Below are 20,052 nucleotides of genomic sequence, written 5' to 3'. Positions count from 1 at the left end.
ACATTCAGGAACTTATCTACTGTGCACTAATCAGTCACCAATGCCACACGGGAAAGAGAATCAGTATCGTGTTTTCATGAAACAGCACATGCTGTCGATGGTTATTAGTAAGGCGGTGAAGGGCAGTTTGGCTTCTTGCGGTTCAATCCCTGGCACTTTACGCGATATCTTGTCATTTTTCTTCATTTTCTAAAATTAATGGTTGTTTTCACAGATACCTTCTTTCTCTTAACCAGGGGCAAAGCCACTGCTGGTGTCGGACAAAGGACTGCAGTCGGCCGACTAACCTGAAGTGCCTTCGTCACGTGGGTGCAAGTCGCTTCGCCGACAGCCAGACCCGCCCCCTCCTTAGGTGATGCGGCGGGAAGGAACTATCTCGGGTGAGGGAAGTTTCAACTGTGTGTAGCTGTGTGCAGTGTGTAGCTAACTGTAAACTACGCTTCGAAGACGCTGGGGCTTCGATAGGACCTGCCTTTTACATATTGCCACGTATCATTCTAGTGCTTGTTCGTTCACGCTCAAGGCTGCAGGAAAGGGTTGTTATCACTGGGCGCATTTGTTTTTCAGTCCCGGACTGTCCGGGACTACTTGCGGACTCGAGTCCGGTATTTGTTTTTCTCGGGCAGCCCGAAAGCTCCGCCCACCTGCTTGCATCGCCATAGCAACGCGTTCGTTTTTAGCCTATGGCAGTCCGCGGGCTGCTTGGGGCTGCTGAGAAGGCAGCAGACGATAGCTGCGCGCCGCGCTGGCAGCCATATTAAGTTAGACTCCGTGTGCATTTTGAGTGCTTTTCGTGTCCCTGGAGGTCGATATCATGCGTTAAACCTTCACATGAGCTCCGTAGCTCCTCTCTGAGCCATCGCAAGACTTTTTGTTCTTGCATCTTCGTTTATTTTCTTGAAATCCACCGCACACGGACGCGCGTTCGGAGCTGCGAGCGCGTATTGTTTGCTCGTGTCGTCAAGAGGTTCTTGTTCGCTTGTTTTGCCACATGCTGTCTGTACGCTTACCTGAAAGCATCGCAGGTGAACCACTCGTATACTGGAGCAGCTATAGAGCTTGTTGTCAACATTTTTGCGGAGGCTTTCGTCTGTCCGCCTTTCCGCAACGAGTTGGGCTACTTTGTGCGAACTTCGCCGCAAGCAGTAGCGGCGAGCATACCTCCGAAGCTGAGTTCTGTAATGCACCTACGCTAAGCTGACAGTACAGTCTTTAAATCGACTCAGTATCATGATCGACAGCACGGCGTTGCTTCGGCGTCGTAGTGGCCGTGGCTTGCATCGTCTGCTAGCAGATGACAGCGTCCTTGTACGGTAACCGAGGGGGAGCCCGACTCTGGCGCCGTGTTCGAAAGCAGCCTATGGCAAGTAGGTCATGTGACCATGACGCTTTTCCTGTCCGAGCGGAAGCCGAGACCTGCCAGCAAGTAGTCCGGGACTGGAAAAACAAATGCGGCCACTTTTGTTCGTGACGCGAGAAGCGACCACACTAATCTCGATTGATCGCAGCCATGAAAGGCTGCATCTAGGTTTTTCCAGATTACTTTAGATGATCTTGTCCTGTTATCTGGAAGTTTCCTTGCCGGCTTTAAATTGAGCGATGCCTCGAGCGGCGGACATTCGTAGTTCGACGATTGACGAGCACGCTTGTTGCTTACGCCGCCACCCAGTGATTCAGTTCTTTTGCGGGCGCAAGTCAGCCCAAATAAAGAGCTTCGTTTGCAAGCCTTTCTGGTGTCTTCCTGACCGCTGGACTGCCGTCACTACAACGTGACAACATTTACTGTTAATATTTAAAGCATTTACGGCCGAACTATAGTTTCGCAGGCGTCACATGATGCACGCAGATTTGTTCATTTATAAACGTAGTTAGCCGCCGCAGTAGATGAGTGGTTATGGCGCTCGGCTACTTACCCGAAAGAGACGGGCTAGATCACGGCTGCGGAGAATTTCGCCTCCACCGAAATTCTAGAGGCCCGTGTACTGTGCGATGTCAGTGCGCACTAGACAAACCCAGGTGGTGAAAATTTTCGGAGCCCTTCACTACAGCGACCCTCGCAGCCGGAGTCTCTTTGGGTGGTTAAATTCCTCTGAAACCAAAATCATGAACGTAGTTATTTCTTTAGTGTAAGCAGACATGCATTTGCGTTCAACAAACAGTGAACACTTGTTCCCTACTAAATCCGAAATTTCATGAAATTCCTTCTGTTCCACCTTTTGTGCCACGAAAGACACTGGCTCTGGGGCCATTGTACGCAGCGTCGGAGGTGACAGCACCCAGTCCTGGTGCCGTCAGCGAACCCAACCTAGGCGTGTGGAACATCTGCATCGCGTGTGGACTCGAATCCGAGCCTCACTGCAGCCTTCGCTACACTACGTCGGGGTAAGAAATCTTTGGCAATAAAGTTAGTTCTAGTTGTGGTCTTTCTACTATGATGATCCAGAATGTTTGATAAAACAGAAAAGTCTGGCTAGGTCGCATGTGCAAGCAATTTAATTGTACGCAGCGTTGGGCACGAACGACAATCTCGACTTTGTAGTTAAAAGCATTTATTAGGAATAAGGGGTTTAGGAGAGGGAAATAGGTCGTCCCCCGCCAGGGCACGTTGATTTTGAAGGTGATCGTGCTTGGCGCCACCACGGACCATTAGCCCCATACGGAAGCTGTAATATACACCATAGCGATAGCTCATAAGGTGCAGGGAAGAAACCATGAGCGGTGGCGGTTAGGGACATAGTCAAGCCCCGGCCGACGGACTCCCCATCTGCTTACCAGGTGCGGAGCTCCGAAACGTTCTTGTGTCTATCGGGGTGAAGCACAAGTGACAGAATACGAACCCTTACCCATGTCCTTCCCATGTCCCTTCCCATGTCGTAGTGTCTGTGGCGGAAGGTGTTTTAAAGAAAGTCTGCAATAAAAAAGGCCAGGATAACCAAGAAGCCATGAGTAAGAAAGGAAAAGTTGCCGTCATTCCTTATTTTCATAAGCTTTCTCATAATCTAAAAAAAATAGCGCAACGTTCGGGAGCCAGAGTGGTTTTTTGGGCGCCTAAGAAGTAAAGACATCTGTGTACGAAACATTTCAAAAAATCTAAAAAGGGTGTTGGTTGTATGAAAGAACACAGGAAAAAGTTTGTTAATTGTATTGGAAATGTCATTTATCAGATTCCTCTTTCCTGTGGTAAGCAGTGTGTAGGGCAAACCGGCAGATGCCTGAATGATAGGCTTCGAGAGCATGGGCGTGATGTAGATGATATGCGTGGAAAAGGGTTGTCAGCCGACTGCCGTGAGTATCATTGCATACCGCTTCTTGAAGAATGCATTGTTTTAAAAGTGCACAATAACCGGTTGACACGAGAAATCATAAAAGCGGAATGGATATCACTTTTGAAAGATGATTGTGTTAGTACACCCTCTGTTTCTTTGGTGGTAAAAGAGCTCGCATATCTGGCTGATACGCTTTGCTAGCGCATGGTGTGACGGTGTGCTAGTCTTGATGTCAGTATAAAAACCACCTTGCCTTTCCAAAATAAACCAGTGTTGGAAGTTAGCGCCGTGTGTTGTCTGTCTTTCTGTGTGTGTTTTTTTTTTGCACTACGTTTTTACTTTTCAAATATGAACCAACAAGCCCAAGCATATACCCTTCAGGAACCCTTAATCCATACATGCAAGGAGACCAGAGGCAAGCAGACCTGTTCCAAATATGCCGAAACCAAGCATGACAGACAGCTGCCAAGCAACTGTAACAAAATGTGCACACTGCAAAAGTCCGCACTCAGCCTACTTGAAAATCCGAAAAGTCTTCAAAAAGAAAAGCAAATAATCAGTCTGAAAGTACATGAAAATGTATCCTACCCTTAGGCACGAACTAAATTGAGTGAACACACATCCAGATCACGTGTTGATCTGCCTCTGGTGCCAGTAAGCACACAGTATGCCATAGTTCATGTGTGCCTCCCCAGTCCCCCACCCGAACGGCCCTGCGGTGTCGGCCCAATTGTCGGCCCAGAGGTGCACATGACAGCGGCCTCTGGGACAGAATATAGAGTGAGGTTGTAAAGGACGACCTCTCCCGCTCCACTAATGTACCGCGGGGGAGAGAGGAAAGATGAGTAAGGGGATGAGTGGTGGATAGGTGATAGAGTATATATAGAAAAGTGAGGGACAATCAAAGTTAGTGGGAAATCCACCATTCCAATTCAGGCAACTGCCCAGGCCGTGCCATCCACATCTCTGACTAGTGTAGCCAAAGCTGCCCTGCCATGTCGAAAGAAAGGCTCGCTGTCCTCTGAGCCGGCACGCCGCACACATTTCCCAATCGGGAGGAGCCACAAATTCGTACCCCCGCGGGTTCTCTGCAAAAATCCAGCGCCTCCTCCGAAGCGATAGATATTAGCAGTAGCTCGTCTTCGCAGAAGCCGTGGCGCAACTTCTTTGAACAAAGAAAGGGAGAAAAAATACCAGTAACAGTCTGCCACAAAACCAGGACCATAGGTTTTTAAATGCATCCCCGAAAGGCATCAGCTATAGCATTAGTAATTCACTGGAACTGTAGAGAGGTTAAAAAACTACAGTGACGTAAAAGATATTCTGGCTTTATATTCCCCAGTTGTTTTCGTGTCTCTGAGACAAACTTAGGGTCTGAAGATACAGCCATAGTAGTCCAAAGTAGTGTGGCCACTCGTGAAGTCAGACTTCAGACTACATTTGAAGCAGGCACTATTGTACATTTTGAAAGAATTACATTATGTTCCGTACATCTTTAGCCACACCTGACAGTAATACTCAATCACTTAGAAAAAGTTTTAAAACAATTACCGGAGCCATATCTCCAGAGTGTCGCTCTAATTTGTAGGGAAGCGGACAGACGTATCCGCTGCGTGGACTCTGTAGCATTTCGCATTCTACTCCTGATGCCAATACGTCGCTGCCTCGAATCCTGGATATGGCGGCCGTTTGCTGTTCCATGGAAACGAACGTTGAAGGACCCCACTAAGGGACACCATGGGATCTATATACGGAGCATAGAACAGAGTCGTCCCTCGTCGTCCATATCTCGTTTCGGGACGTTGACCGGCACAATTTGTTTTATTTCATTTTTGTGGCATTTTGCGGTGACGGATAATTTCTCTGGTATTGCGCAGACAATAATTAATTCGGTCTGCTTCTTGAAACCTAGTTTTTCTTACATTGCGGTGTATTGTGCTCACATAGGATTCTCCATTCGCAGCCGTGCCAGAGGTAGAAACGAGAATTAGACCCGGAGTACTCGCTGCGTGTCTCTGGAGTCGACGCCACGACCAGTTCCTGACAGCTCAGGCTCCAGTACCATTGTCCTGTGAGTGATTGTTGTTGAGCGGTTGGGATCAACCTTGTAGTACTGCACAGGTGAAAACGTTGGATGCTTCTCGAGCAGAAAATTACCAAGAATGTGCAATTTCAACGGAGACAAAATGGGACAGCCCTTGTGCGCTAATGTAATGTTAGTAAGCAATAGACTGGAGGCCTCCACTGCTTTGTCCATTATGCCATACGAGCTGCTTTGGAGCACCCACATAACACTCCATACCACGTCAGAAAACGTACTGCTCGAAATAACCTCCCTCCTCTCCCCCCCAAAAAATGACGCTGCGTCAAGCAGTCAGCATGAAAAGCTCTTAATCTTAGACTAAAATATAAACAATGTATACTAGAATATATACTATAAAATACAAATAACAAGGAATGCAATCAACGTATGTTCTGGAATGTACTCATGCACGGACATTTTTTTTTTGCTAAGAAAAGATGTAACGTATTAGCAACTGATTACTTCTCTGTAATTCTTCAGTTACTATTCATAGGCAGTAATTGACGACTGAAGTCAGTTACATTTCAGATGAAGTAACTGTAATTGCAATCGATTACTTTCTTTTGTAACATGTACAAGTCTGATGAGAGTTTGGTACAGCCACAGCGATAGTTGGCAGGATCTTCAGAGCAGAGTTTGTTGGTGAAAACAGCGGTTGGTGGTTATTCAAGTTTTACATTTTGTAGGCTTTCTATTCCACAAAACCTTTGAAAACCCCAGCCACTCTGGCTCATTGGTTATGGTGCTCGGCTCTTGACCCTAAAAACATGAGTTCGATCCCGGCCGTATCGGTCACATCTCAGTCGAGGCGAAATTCTTGAGGCCCGTATACTATGTCATATCAGTGCACACTGGAACCCCGGGTTGTTGAAATTCTGACAAAGCCCCATACATTTATTCTTACATTACGTGTTATGGGACCGGTTTTTACGCACTTGACTACTCTTAAACCGACTTCACAGTGTCTTGCACCATTAAAACCCACCATCATCATCAATTCAAAATTCTTTGTGAAGTGAGATTTTACAATTGGCTTATACATGCAAAAGTCAAATATAATACCAAAGTACGCGTCATATTTGCGCGGAATGAAGTGGGTTCTTCCTATTCCTTGGCCTCTTTGGGCATGAGAACATTGTTGGTCTGTGTCGAAATTTCTGGAGCCCTCACTACAGCGTCCCTCACAGCCTGAGTCGTCTTGGGATGTTGTTAAACCCACCTTCAAGTTCGGACCGCCCTTACGGAAGTACGAGCATTCCGGCATTTTGCGCACTTCTCATCGTCTCCATTCAGTGGCAGGGTTCTAGCCGTTCCTAATGCTTTGTTATATATCTGCGCCTATAATCTGTTCACACCGTCACCTTTCCAAGCCTTTTACTACCCCAAACCCTGCTCTCTGTGCATATAATCACGGCTGGCATTCAGCTTTCCGCCTTGTATCATAAACAACACCCCCGCCCTGCCCCCGTTTCGTCTGTGCCAACATTGACTGAGTGCGCCCTCTTACTTGTGAGCCCTTGACTACGGCGTTCCACATAGTCCCATTCACTTCGGGATGTTAAACCCCATAAACCGTCTTATTTTTTTCAACCGTGATTCCTGACGACTGTGCGACTACCTTTGAGCCTTTCTCTCGGATGAAAAAAATTACTTTTCTCACACAACTGTGCAGGCGACGGATTCCGACTCCGCGGCAACCAGATGCAATGACGTGCAGCAAGTTCCAGGACCAGACCTACCTTGCTGCCACATCGTTCACGATAATGTTTAAACGGTGAGCTTCTGGTATCAACGTGTGTTTTGTAGAAAAAAAAATTGGATGTGGCTGAGCTAAGGTTAAACCTGGACATCTCGAAGTGAAAAGCTGCGGCAAGGCGGAGGAGGAGCCCCGCGTGTATTCAATACAGTGCTGTCTTAGAAGGTTCCTTTAGAGACAAGTACTGTGGCGTGCATTCCTCTCGGGTGTGCACCAAGATATGAGAGACAGGCATTTGCTTTCCTTAAAGACAATTTCCATTTCATTTCATTTTCCTTAAGGCCCCTACGGCGCAGTTCGGGCAGTTCGGGAGCAGTTCGGGATATAAGAGAGAGGCAGCAGTTCGGGACATGAGAGAGGCAGGAGTCGTTTCCTTTCCTTAAAACAAATTCTCTTTTCATTTTCCTTTCCGTACAGTGCGGTTCGGGTGTCCACCGAGATATGTGAGGTTCCTCCCACACTGCTTGTCTTTTCTTTATTTTTTTATTTCTGCAGCGTGCGAGCGCACGAAGATATGAGAGAGACATTTCCTTTCCTTAAAACCAATTTTCATTTCAATCCATTTTCCTTACGCGTCAAGGTATCCACCGAGTTATGAGACAGGCGTCGTTTCCTTCCCTTAAAACCAATTTTCTTTTCATTTTCCTTCCCTTACAGCGCAGTTCGGGTGTCCATCGTGAGGTCACGCAGTTCACGCATGCGCACCTGTGGCTTTTTCTGACAACGGGTACCACGCTAGCCTCGGTGTTGACTAGCCTAGTGAAGCTTTTCGCTTCAAAAATATTTGCCATCACACCTCTACATACTTCAGCCGTATATCGCAGCCGTATATCGTCATCTGCAGTAGGCAGTAATTTCCTCTATCCTACCCAACAGATCAACAGGACACAGTTGGAACAAACGTATTGCTTGGCATGCAACTGCTGGTTAAAAGACACTGACCCGCCGACAGGCACCTCTGGAATAGCAAATGTATCCTCCGTGGAAGGCTGACGTTCGTGATATGTTCAAAACTAGTGAAACGCATTGCTCCAGTGCATGGCAGACAAGCTTTATCAGTTTACACACTTTCTTTTCTTCAGTGTTTCCAACTATTCCAACTGCTGTGGAACACCGCATAATCATTGACATCTGTGTACGTAACAGCAAGCACTTGTGCACTGCAAACCGAGAGCTCTTAAGCATGTGCAGAGGTATTTTTGCTCCATTTTCTCACCGTACATAGCAAAATTTCATATATTTGTCGCAGAGAACTTTCCATACTCGAGGATAATATTCTTCTGCGGTAACTGCAGATTGGCGCTTGCTTAAAGGCTGCATTCACACACTCAATAAGCAACCATTATAGCTAAGGAACACACCGCAAGCGAGTCCAAGGCCTCTGATGCGTTGAACGTCTTTGCAAGACTGCTCCATGAACCGCTGGATTGTGAACTGGATAAACGAAAAATGACCTCAGATGTGGTTAACTTTTAAGGAAATACTTGCACTCAAGCCTCCATTGTCGTATGAGGAGACGGTCTTCAAGGCAGCTGCTCTTCAATACATTGTTCGTTGCTCTCAACCGTCATGCTGCAATTGAGGATTGACGACCTTTTTGGCAGGTAATCTTAACTTTTTCCTTACCCGCAGTGCTCTCACCTGAGGGGTCGATTGTTTGTTGGCCTGCATCTGCTCTGCACTTTTTAAGATTCGGAATACAGGCAGGGAATTAGGCGAGTTTTTTGGAACCCTGACTCATGGTATTCTTGATTTCTGACACTCGATGCAATGTCCTTGCAAGACAATAAACGCCAATCGGATTCGAAGCCCACGGCGAGAGGTGACACCAACCTCCCCCCCCCCCCCCACCCCCCGCCGCCCGCAGTGCTCTATCTTGCCCTCAGAGTTAGCCGCGAATCCGAACACCCCACTCACTCTGTGTGGTCATCGGGAGCAATGTGCAATTAGAGGCACTACACGGGGTACTTCGCTAACCGCCAGAAATCTCGAACTATAAACGAATCTCCCCTCTACGGCTCTGCATCTGAGTCGAACGTATTGTTTTGTTCCTCTGCAGCTGCCTACCGCTAGCATATCTATTACTAGTGCCGCCACCTTTCATTACTTCGCCCCTCGTCTACCTTTCTGATGTGTTGTTTAACTCTTGTACATTGCCAATTTTCTACACAGGGTACTAAATTTATGTTACTAACTAGTGCAAGTAGTTCCCATCATTGATGAAAATATTTTTATTGACTGTTCGAAACCAGAGCATTTAATGCAGCAGGAATTAAAAAGCTATTGCAAAAACTGCATTTTTTCCCAATCCTTAAAGAATGCAGTGAGAAGAACTTGTCAGTCTGAGTTGACTCGACTTGTAACTGGCTTGTAACTGGCCCATGCGCTGCTTCAACATTTGTGTTATTACTTGCAACTTCCTTGCAGTGCAGTGATCAGGCTCAAGTACGATTCTCTTTGTGCAGTCTGGTTGATGTCGGTGCCTACTGCATCGGTTGGAACACCTGCATCGCGTACTGCATACAGCCAGGTGCATAACTGGCGGCCTGGGTCGGTGGACACCTCAATCGCACTTTCAGGTACGTGGCGGGGGCGTTGACCTGCAAAATGCAGTGCTTTCGCTTAATATTTCGTGCTCAGCAATGCTAAACTGTCGGTCAATTTTTTTTCGCAGTAAAGGACAGGTGACTGATTTTTGCACAACAGCTGAGTGTTATCCGGAATGTAGTTGGGCTCAGGAACTAATGTTACCTTGCCTTTAACCGAGTTTACGGTGCGGTCTTGATCCCCAATTAGCTATGGAACTGCACAGATTCAAAGTCGGTTTTCTTCCAGGGGCCTTGCTCTGCATCATCACAAACAGGCCTCCATGTGAAACCTCCGGCAGGATAACCACAAACTTTCCTCGCAGTCTGAGTTGCTCTTATGTGTGAAGCATGTGCAGTGTGTAAGAACTTTTTTTTTCGGCGTAGCATTGTCAGCGGTGTAGTGAATGAGAATACTGCTACGATAGGTGATTGACTAATATTCAATAGTAAATTTCTTAGCCGTTAACTTGTATTACCTCTTATTTTCTTTTAGCAAACTCTTACAAGCGGGTTCAATTCTGGCTGCGGTGGTCGCATTTCGATGGAGGAGAAATGCTAGAGGCCCGTGTACTGTGCGATGACAGTGCAAGTTAAAAATCCCGAAGTGGTCGAAATTTCTGGAGCCTTTCACTACGGCGTCCCTCACAGGGAGTGTCGCTTTGGGTCGTTAAACTTCCACAAACCGAAAACCAAACCATGTCAATTTTTATGCTTTATGACAGTCAGTGCTGTGTCTGTGTATTTCTCGACTGTGTCCTGTCCCTGCGCACTGTTTTAAGCAGAAAAATGAACCAACTGGCCTCGCTACTTCCCATGATCCCATTCCAGTCTGCCCTACAGTGAAAGTTGTTCTTATCTAGTGCACGCGCCAATTTTCGAGTATGAGCCAGAGCTCCAGATAATTTTGATATCGCTGTTTAGTGCATACACATGAAAACAGGCCCATTTGGGCTTCTTCACTTAGACCACTCCGGTGTGGTTAGGATAGCAAAGTTCTGTCAACAATGCTCGTAGCCACGCTGTACCTCTCTTACATGCAAATATGACTACTGGGTGCGTCGTTTTCCTTCAGCGCACATGTCTGGGAGCATTGAAATGCATCCTGAATGCATTCTGTTGCCGATTCCGTGCATGTCTAGGGAGAGTCCGTTTCTAGAGGTCCGTATACTGGGTGATATCAGTGCACGTTAAATCACCCCAATTGGTCGTAGTTTCGGGAGCCCTTCACCACGGTGTTCCTCATAGTCTGAGTCGCTTTGGGACGTTAAACCCCTGTAAATCATAAAGCTAGAGATAGTCCGTCGGCCACCTTTCTGGCAGTATCCGCCCACTAAATTCCCTGAGTGACTTCTAGCAAAAGCCATCTTCAGGATGTGAAAGCTTGTCCATAGCGTCATAGCATGGATCCCAAGAAAGCGGAGTAATTCGTTGGAGGGACGGTCAGTTTGGAAGAATTGGTTTTTGGTCACGTGGAATTTGACGGATCAGAGTAGAGCCGCCTCCTGAGTCAGATTTTTTGTATGAGATAGCATGGGCGTGAACACGTGGAAAGTTGTTTGTTGAGATGGTGACAAGATGGCAGCAGCATTAGACTGAATAATTGTCTCCAACCCCTATAACTGCTCACCTTCATGGTGAACAGAATAGACCGAGCCTCTTACCACTACCCCGGAACGCCAAGATTGTCTCAACTTTTTAGAATAAATTTCTAATTTTACAAACAGAGCAACGTGAGTGCAATGATATAACGACTGGGAGTGCAGTTCATTCAGGCTTTGTGTTGTGTTCTCCTCTGTTGTTTCAACCATAAAATGTAGAACTTGTACGTGCTGTAATTGGTAGCTAAGTTCCAATGCTAAGGAGCCCAACCTGGATCGTATGTCGGAAGGCTGAGCATGTGTTGGCCATGGAGATGCTGCGATAAGTTCTATCCCTTGCTTGTTTACTGTATTATCCTTATGGCCCCTTTTCTGTCCATAAAGTTATATGTTTATTTTACAGAAGTGAAGCCGAAAGAACCACCTGCAAGGCGAAAACGAGTCTTGATGAAGAACCGCGGCAGCGCATACACTCTGAAGCGCATTCATGACGTGGGTGCAAAGGAGGTCGCCGACAGCCAGACCCGCCTTCACATAACAGTGACACTGGAGGCGGGTAGAGAGCGCTGTCACCGGTGAGGAAATTTCCCACCAGAGAAGTGCACGTAGCTGTTCCCTAGGATTCATCGTTGTCGCATTAGACAACCACTAAGACAGTGATTTTGTATCTAAAATAATAGCTGTGCTATAATGCTAAAGTAAAATATGAAGCTATTCATGCTTTACTTTATTGCATGCGATACCATCAGCACCAATGTGCCACATAAGTAATTTACGGAGAAAGTCCTCCTACGGAAGAATAGCCATGGTCAGGGCTGAAACAAAGATGTATTGCGGCAGCTCCGGAAGTCTCACGGCCTTTTAAAACAAGAGCAACAGTGACAGACCGCAAAACACATCTACCTTCCATGGTGTCGAGAATACAGCCGTGTGTAAAAGCTGCATCGCAATGCATGTCGTTTTCCGTACAGGCTAGTCGAACTGATCGTGACAGCTGAAAATTGAGGCAAAATTAAATTATTAAACCGCGCTAGGTTGCCCACGTCCTCATTCTAGTGTGTAATATTTAGAGTTATAGTGTTCTGGGGTAGGTAGTTCTCGGTAAACGCACTGGTGTCGTACAGACATGTAGGCGCAAGATTAGGTGCTCCCTCTAATGTGCTGCCTGGGATCACGTGGTGAAGCTGGCTCCTGCAGGTTCCCTGAGGATGTATTCTTGATTCTTTAGATAGCAAGTCATGAAGACCTCGTGCTGTTTGTTACACGCCTACCATTGCTTGCGCACTTGCTGGTTTAAACTCGTGTTGTCTTCTTGCACCTTTGTAAGAATACAAAAGCACGAATAGCATTCGGTGTTATTAATAAGGAATGCCATATTAGTGTCGTTGAATATAGCAGCGCTATTCTTTGATGCAACATAAAAATATGACTCTTTTGCAGGAACGGCGCTTCTTTGAACATATACAATGGAAGAGGGCAGTTCGCAGTGCGCCGAGGCCTTAACTTCATGGGTGAGTATGAGGCTATATCCTCGTGTAAATTACTGCAGCTTTTCCCAGCGAAGCGAATGTCTAGTGCATGCATGATTTCTCTAAATTGGCAGATTTGTTAAAATCTGGAAGCATTTCGCCCACTTGAAAACACTAGTAGTGCTGCCAGGACAATACACCGGCTCGAACGTCTATGCGGTCAATGCAAATCTTTATTTAAGCAGGAAAAGTGCAATCGAGATCTCTACCTACTAATAACGAAAATTCTCTGCAACTTCCGAAAAAATTTTAAAAGCACCCAGAATTGGCGGTAACAGACAGAAAGGACGGAAGGCACACATTGTGAGCTGAGCGCATACATTCTAAAAGATTTTGTCGCCAAGGCACGAGAAAGAGCAGCCTTGAAAGCTCTGCCCTAGTCTTAACTGTTTCAGGGTAGTGCAGTATTGCAAGACAGAAATAGTGTCGGTTCCTTGTTTCTACCTGTAGGCCTATAATCAAGTTCTTCTTGCCAGTGCCATCAATGAATTGCTTGTTCCTGCCTGTCGTCTAGCAGTCATCGTTTCGCACCTAGTCGCTCTTCTATCAGTGAATTCACCTTTGCAGCACATGAAATGCATTGACTAAGACCCTTGCCTAAAACATTGTTAAAAAACTGTTTAGGATTTCCAAAAGCCTAGTAATTCTACTGCTACCTTGGGAATAACAGTGGTGTCTTTGACAGGCAACAGTCTTTAAAGGATAGCGGTATGAGTCTGTACGCTCATTTGATGCCCGCTATTTACTCGAGAGATTATCTCGAGCGCAGTGAAGGTGGAGGAAGGTGTGGGGGGGGGGGCGGATCCTCCTTAAACTGGTTGTACACATGCCTCTTGCTTTAAACTAGAAAACTAGAACTCTGAGACATTTTTGATGAGGCTATGGTAGAGAAAAAGGTGGGCAGATTAGAGGTTTACAAACAGTCTTACAAACAGCAGGGCTGTTTCTGATGCAGGCTCTGTATTTGCACGAATAAGCAGCCCTGGGCGAATGCTCATGGCTTCCAGTCGAAGAACCGCGACCAGTCCTCACGAGCATCCCTACGAGAGCAGACGAGGGACCTGGAAAGCGAGACGGTAAGCTGATGGCGTTGTAGAGGGGCTCCTGTGAGGACACCCGAAGCACGTTTTTGCACGCTGGGGCGCCGTATGCCGCACTAGACTTCGAGCCATCACCGAATGTTTTCTCAGGCCTGAAAAGGTCTTTATCTAATTTCTTCATCTCCACTTATCCGGACAAGGACTGTCACCGAGGACACCCAGTATTTTAAAGAAATTATACCATGTGTTTGGTGCATGACGGTCCGAGTTGTTTATGAGCCATAAAACACAATACAATACAATACAAAATTCAGAGGGGCACTTGGTTGACCTAAAGTGCGGTGAGGCGGAAGCCTTAAGCGCGGTGCTGCTGCTTGTATCACTGATGTGTGATTAAGATGTTATGCTTCGCCTCTAAAAGTGGAACGCAACAGAGTCTTGCAAAGCTGCCAGAGAGTCCACAGAACATAAATAGAATAACATGGCTAGCACATCTAATAGGAATGATAAAAACCTTGAAAAATTCCAAATCATTCAATGGAACTGCAGGGGTTTCAGGGCTTGGAAAAAACGGTCACACCTCCAGCTCTACCTGCAGTCCCTAGGTGACATGCCGGCACTCGTTGCCCTGCAGGAGCCCGGCATAGACGCTAAATTATCAGGCTACAGCACCTTTCAGGGGGGCCCCTCTACGTGCATCCTGGTGAATAAGGCTTACACCGGGGTTCAGGTCGACTTAGTCTTGAGTACCGAGCAAGAATATACAATGGTACGGGTACTGCCTCTCAGACGCCGCGACCCGTCAATACATATCCTCAACATATACTGCCCTCCGCATAAGCCGCGCGTAACTTTTAATGAAATCTTCCTTCGCGCGATAAAAATAGCAGCCAAAGAGCCTCTAGTGATCGTTGGAGACTTCAATGCTCCCAGCCTTCATTGGGGCTACCACTTCGAATAGGCAAGAGGACGTAAGCTAGCGGAGCTCATCTCAACCCTCAGCCTCACGATGCTCACGGATCCGGCGTATCCCACCCGAGTGGGGAATTCGGTAACCCGCGACACGTGTCCAGACCTTTTTCTCGTCAAAAATGCTAGAGCGGCTGCTTGGGAGAACTTGGGAGATTCTCTAGGCAGCGATCACCTCCTTCTCCGGATTACACTCATGGCGAAGGCAGCGCGCAAAAAATGGGGTCAGGCCAAGCTGACCGATTGGCACAAAATCCGAAATCACACTATCCCTCCCGTACTATTTTCCGGCGGCTACGCGGAGTGGGCTAACCACATATACAACATTCAAAAACAACACGTCACAACACTACAAACCACCGAAGAGATCCCCGCAGTCGACACCCACCTCCTGCATTTGTGGGAGGCGCGCCGGAGCTTAACTAAACGGTGGAAAAAGCAGAAAACTAATCGCAAATTACGCGACCGCATAGTCAAACTCACAGAGCAAGCTGCAGCGTATGCTGCCGAACTCTCAGATTAAAATTGGATAGCACGCTGCGACGCCGCAGCTCATCAGATGAGCTCGAAGGGGACGTGGCGTCTCTTTCGCAGTCTAATCGACCCCTCTCAAACGAGAGGGGAGACGCAAAAGCAGCTCCGGCGGGCTCTGCAAGGGTATCAAGGTACGACGGCGCAACTTGCGGACACTCTGTGCGACAGATATCTTTGTCGTACGGAGGACCCGCCTGGGCCTGAGTACATGTACTCTGGCAGGCCTAATGAAACACTTGATGCCCCTTTTGACTTGCACGACCTTAAGGCGGCCTTAGCAAAAATGCGCCGGGGTACGGCTCCGGGACGGGATCACATAACAGTGAACCAGTTGGCGAACCTACCGGACTCAGCCTACCTCCCTTTATTAGAATACATCAACCAGATCTGGGACGGGCTTCCACTCCCTCCCGAGTGGAAAACGTCACTTGTGACGTTTATCCCTAAAACAGGTAAGGCCGTGAATACGGACAACCTGAGGCCCATATCACTGACCTCATGTGCGGGCAAGCTTATGGAGACGATGGTTCGGGATCGCCTCTCTCCATACCTGGAGAGTAAGGGCTTCTTTGCAGTTACCATGTTCGGGTTTCGCCCCCACATGTCTGCACAGGATGTCCTTCTCCAGCTGCACAGGGATGTAATACGACCCACAACTATGCAACACAATGACAAAGCCATCCTCGCCCTTGATCTGAAAGGAGCTTTCGACAATGTTAAACACGGAAGCATCCTGGCCAACTTGAGTTCTACCGATTGTGGGGCTAGGGCCTACGCGTATGTAAGAGATTTCTTGACTAATCGCCAGGCCTTTCTTCGGATTGAGGGCGAGGAATACGGCCCTTACATGATGGGAACACGGGGTACCCCTCAGGGAGCGGTGTTATCACCGCTCCTGTTCAACATAGCTATGATGCACCTCCCAAGCCAACTGGCCCGGGTGGAAGGCATTCAACACGCGTTGTACGCAGATGACATTACAATTTGGACCACTGAGGGGAGCCTTGGGGACATGGAGGCCCGCCTTCAGCAGGCCGCTTCCATAGTCGATGCGTATGCCATTGATTGTGGGCTCCAATGTGCTCCAGCGAAATCAGAGCTTTTGCATGTCAGAGCGAACCCAAAGGATAGGACAGCAATTCACATCTCTCTGTCAGGAGGTCCTATTAGAGAAGTACTTGAAACTGGGCTTGTTGGTGCATATTCGTGAAAGACATGAGAGCGCAAAACGGGGACACGGACGAGGAAGGGAACAGGACGAGCGCTGCACTTTCAACAGGATTTATTTAGGGAAGAACGTTTAAATAGCCTTTGCTCTTATCCATGCTCTTGATCGCAGACAATCGCCTCTCACAGATACGCATCAAGAAACAGCATTTCACTGTGGCGAAGAACAACTGACGTGTCACTAATACAACTATCACCTCGCTTCTTGATATAGAAGGCTTCCACAAGCTCACGTTCAGTCCTATCTCGGCTTTTCAATAGCACTTTGCAATCATATAGTCGAGGCTTGCAGGCTACACGCTTCTCTTTCGAGCAGGCTTGGCAGTGGTCTGGAAGATGTCCTCTCTTGTTTAAAGAATTCTTGTGTTCAAGCAGGCGCTCATTAAGACAACGGCCGGTTTGTCCAACGTACACCTTGCCGCATGTAAGCGGGAACTCATAGACTACTGCTTTCTTGCAGCCAACATGTGGCATTCGGTGTCTGATGGTGCACTCTTGTACTTTTGTTCTTCCAATCCGTGAACACACTCCGGCGAGTTTTCGCGGCGCTGAAAATACCACATCGACGCCATACTTATTGGCCACCTTCTTCAGGTTATGAGAAGTGTGGTGTACGTAAGGTACAACTTCCGGCCTTGCCTGCTTTTTTTCTTGAGGTCGGTTGTTTTCCTTGCTGCCCTTCAGCTTTTTCAGCAAGGTCTGCGCCACGGAGAGAACCAGGGAAGCCGGGAAGCCTGCTTTCTGCAGCCTGGACACCTGGGAAGCATAGCTTGCGTGCATGGCATGGTGGCAAGACTTCTTTAGTGCGGAAGCTAAGCACTGGGAAGCGATAGCCCTCTTAACGGTCTTAGAATGGTTCGAATGGAAAGGCAACAAATCTTTCTTTGCGCGTGGACAGTACTGCCAGCAAACGTGTGAAGGGTGGAAGGTTAGGGTGAGATCTAAAAACTGTAATTTGTTATTACTGCTAGGCAGTTCGTGTGTGAAGGTGAGACCCATGCTATTCCGACCAAACGTACCTAAAACATCAGCTACTGCTTCGTCAAAAGTAAAATCGTTATCTGCCAAAAGGACCAGGTAATCGTCTACATACCTAAAAACGTGGACTATACAATCCGTGTCAAGTTCTTCACTCAAGGAGCGGTCAATCTCAGATAAAAACATATTACAGAGTACCGGGGCGACACACGAGCCAATACAAATGCCCCTTTTTTGTAGATACGTTTGGTCATTAAAGTCAATAAAAGTGGCCTTGAGATAAAACTCAAGTAATGACAAAAAATTGTCCACATTCAAACCGGTAGCGTTTTGAAAAGCAGTGGCTCCATTTCTGTCAATGCAATTACGCACTGCAGAATAGAGATGTACATGCGGAACAGAGTAGAAAAGATCTTCTACATCAATAGAAAAACCAGAGCTTATGTTCCTATGAGTCTGAAGGAAGGCTATCACGTCATCCGAGTTCTTAGTTGCAAAGGGGTCTTCTACTTCCAAAGTCTTCAGGTGCTTGAGCAAAAATTGGCTGATTTGTCGTTGCCAAGTTTCCTTTTCGCTTACTATAGTCCGGAAAGGCATTTCCCGCTTGTGTGTTTTGGCGGCGAAAAAAACCGAAAGGCTGCTCTTTTCAGACTTGTTGATGGCCCTGGCTAGTGTCTGCAGTTGCAGCTCATCACACAACGCCACTGCATCTTTTTTCATTTGCGTCGTCTTCACTTTCACGGACCTGAAATTCTTCTTCACTGCTTCTATTGCCTTTTCGTTGAATAAACCGGACGGCATTGCCACAAAACCGCCTTCTTTGTCTGCCTGCACGAGCTGCAGATCTTTCGCTCTAAAAAACGAAACGACCTTCGCCGTGGGATCAGCTCGATGGCTGGGAGGGTTTGGATCCCTGACTGACCTGGTGAGGGTGTCGACGCCGTCCAAGAGGCACCTTTCCTGGTTTTCCTTCGTTGTTTTGTTGGCCAGTCGTCGGTTGAGGGCCAGCCATTCGTGTGGCTTAAGCTTGGCTTGTACGCTGAATTTTGGTCCTTCCTTTAGGACTGCTGCTATTCCTTCCGGGAGTTCGGCTCCTCCCAAGACTATCACATCGTGGCGTCCGGGATTCTTGGTCTCCCCCTTCTTGAGTTGTTCCAAGTGTCTCGTTACTTGATTCATAGAACACTTCCACCAAAGTTCGGTTGTCTGGGCCGCGAGCTTCTTGCTTTCTCGATGTCTGATGGCCGCCAGCCACTCCTGGTCTTGGGCGTAGCATGCTGCGCGTAAAAGATCTTGAAGCAGCCTCACTTGGTACCACAGTTCGGACCGGAGTATCTTGCAGATTCGTTTGGCGTGGCCTATGGTAGGCTTAAAAGGACCGAAGAGGCCGGCGACTTCACTAGGAACGAGTCCTTTTCGCAGGAAGATGCCAAGTAGCCTGGCCCGGCACGTTGAGGTGACGATGTTTGCGATGAGCAGGGGAACATGGGAAGGCGAGGGTTGAACACAAAACAGAGAGCCCGATGTAGAAGAAATATGGCTAAGAAGTACTTGAAACTGGGCTTGTTGGTGCATATTCGTGAAAGACATGAGAGCGCAAAACGGGGACACGGACGAGGAAGGGAACAGGACGAGCGCTGCACTTTCAACAGGATTTATTTAGGGAAGAACGTTTAAATAGCCTTTGCTCTTATCCATGCTCTTGATCGCAGACAATCGCCTCTCACAGATACGCATCAAGAAACAGCATTTCACTGTGGCGAAGAACAACTGACGTGTCACTAATACAACTATCACCTCGCTTCTTGATATAGAAGGCTTCCACAAGCTCACGTTCAGTCCTATCTCGGCTTTTCAATAGCACTTTGCAATCATATAGTCGAGGCTTGCAGGCTACACGCTTCTCTTTCGAGCAGGCTTGGCAGTGGTCTGGAAGATGTCCTCTCTTGTTTAAAGAATTCTTGTGTTCAAGCAGGCGCTCATTAAGACAACGGCCGGTTTGTCCAACGTACACCTTGCCGCATGTAAGCGGGAACTCATAGACTACTGCTTTCTTGCAGCCAACATGTGGCATTCGGTGTCTGATGGTGCACTCTTGTACTTTTGTTCTTCCAATCCGTGAACACACTCCGGCGAGTTTTCGCGGCGCTGAAAATACCACATCGACGCCATACTTATTGGCCACCTTCTTCAGGTTATGAGAAGTGTGGTGTACGTAAGGTACAACTTCCGGCCTTGCCTGCTTTTTTTCTTGAGGTCGGTTGTTTTCCTTGCTGCCCTTCAGCTTTTTCAGCAAGGTCTGCGCCACGGAGAGAACCAGGGAAGCCGGGAAGCCTGCTTTCTGCAGCCTGGACACCTGGGAAGCATAGCTTGCGTGCATGGCATGGTGGCAAGACTTGTTTAGTGCGGAAGCTAAGCACTGGGAAGCGATAGCCCTCTTAACGGTCTTAGAATGGTTCGAATGGAAAGGCAACAAATCTTTCT

The 20,052-nt window shown here is 47.5% G+C and overlaps 1 protein-coding gene and 1 long non-coding RNA gene across 2 annotated transcripts; one reads left to right on the top strand and one right to left on the bottom strand.

Moving 5' to 3' along the window:
* The first annotated feature begins 239 nt into the window (after nt 1-239).
* On the top strand, nt 240-9,684 carry LOC149347613 (uncharacterized). Its single transcript, XR_016292164.1, has 4 exons — nt 240-380; nt 5,230-5,337; nt 7,022-7,123; nt 9,571-9,684. It is a non-coding gene; the product is annotated as an uncharacterized LOC149347613 (long non-coding RNA).
* A 4,130-nt stretch (nt 9,685-13,814) lies between these two features.
* On the bottom strand, nt 13,815-19,143 carry LOC149347612 (uncharacterized). Its single transcript, XM_089541614.1, has 2 exons — nt 18,221-19,143; nt 13,815-13,881 (listed from the first exon to the last, which is right to left on the bottom strand). Exons 1-2 carry the CDS (start codon nt 19,141-19,143, stop codon nt 13,815-13,817), a joined length of 990 nt encoding a protein of 329 aa, XP_089397740.1.
* Between the last annotated feature and the right edge of the window lie 909 nt (nt 19,144-20,052).

Source organism: Amblyomma mixtum, chromosome 4 (assembly GCF_055824585.1).
Source record: "Amblyomma mixtum isolate Tamu chromosome 4, ASM5582458v1, whole genome shotgun sequence".
NCBI classification, from domain to species: domain Eukaryota; kingdom Metazoa; phylum Arthropoda; class Arachnida; order Ixodida; family Ixodidae; genus Amblyomma; species Amblyomma mixtum.
Note: the sequence above shows the minus strand (reverse complement) of the source record. Positions and strands in the feature narration are given on the sequence as shown.

What these genes read in the sequence shown, in the direction of transcription:
- LOC149347612 (XM_089541614.1), bottom strand. Translation starts at nt 19,143, where the DNA reads ATGCACCAACAAGCCCAGTTTCAAGTACTTCTTAGCCATATTTCTTCT. An exon ending in CTAGCCAGGGCCATCAACAA is followed by an intron (nt 13,882 to 18,220) that starts GTCTGAAAAGAG and finishes CTCGCTTTCCAG; the next exon opens with GTCCCTCGTCTGCTCTCGTA.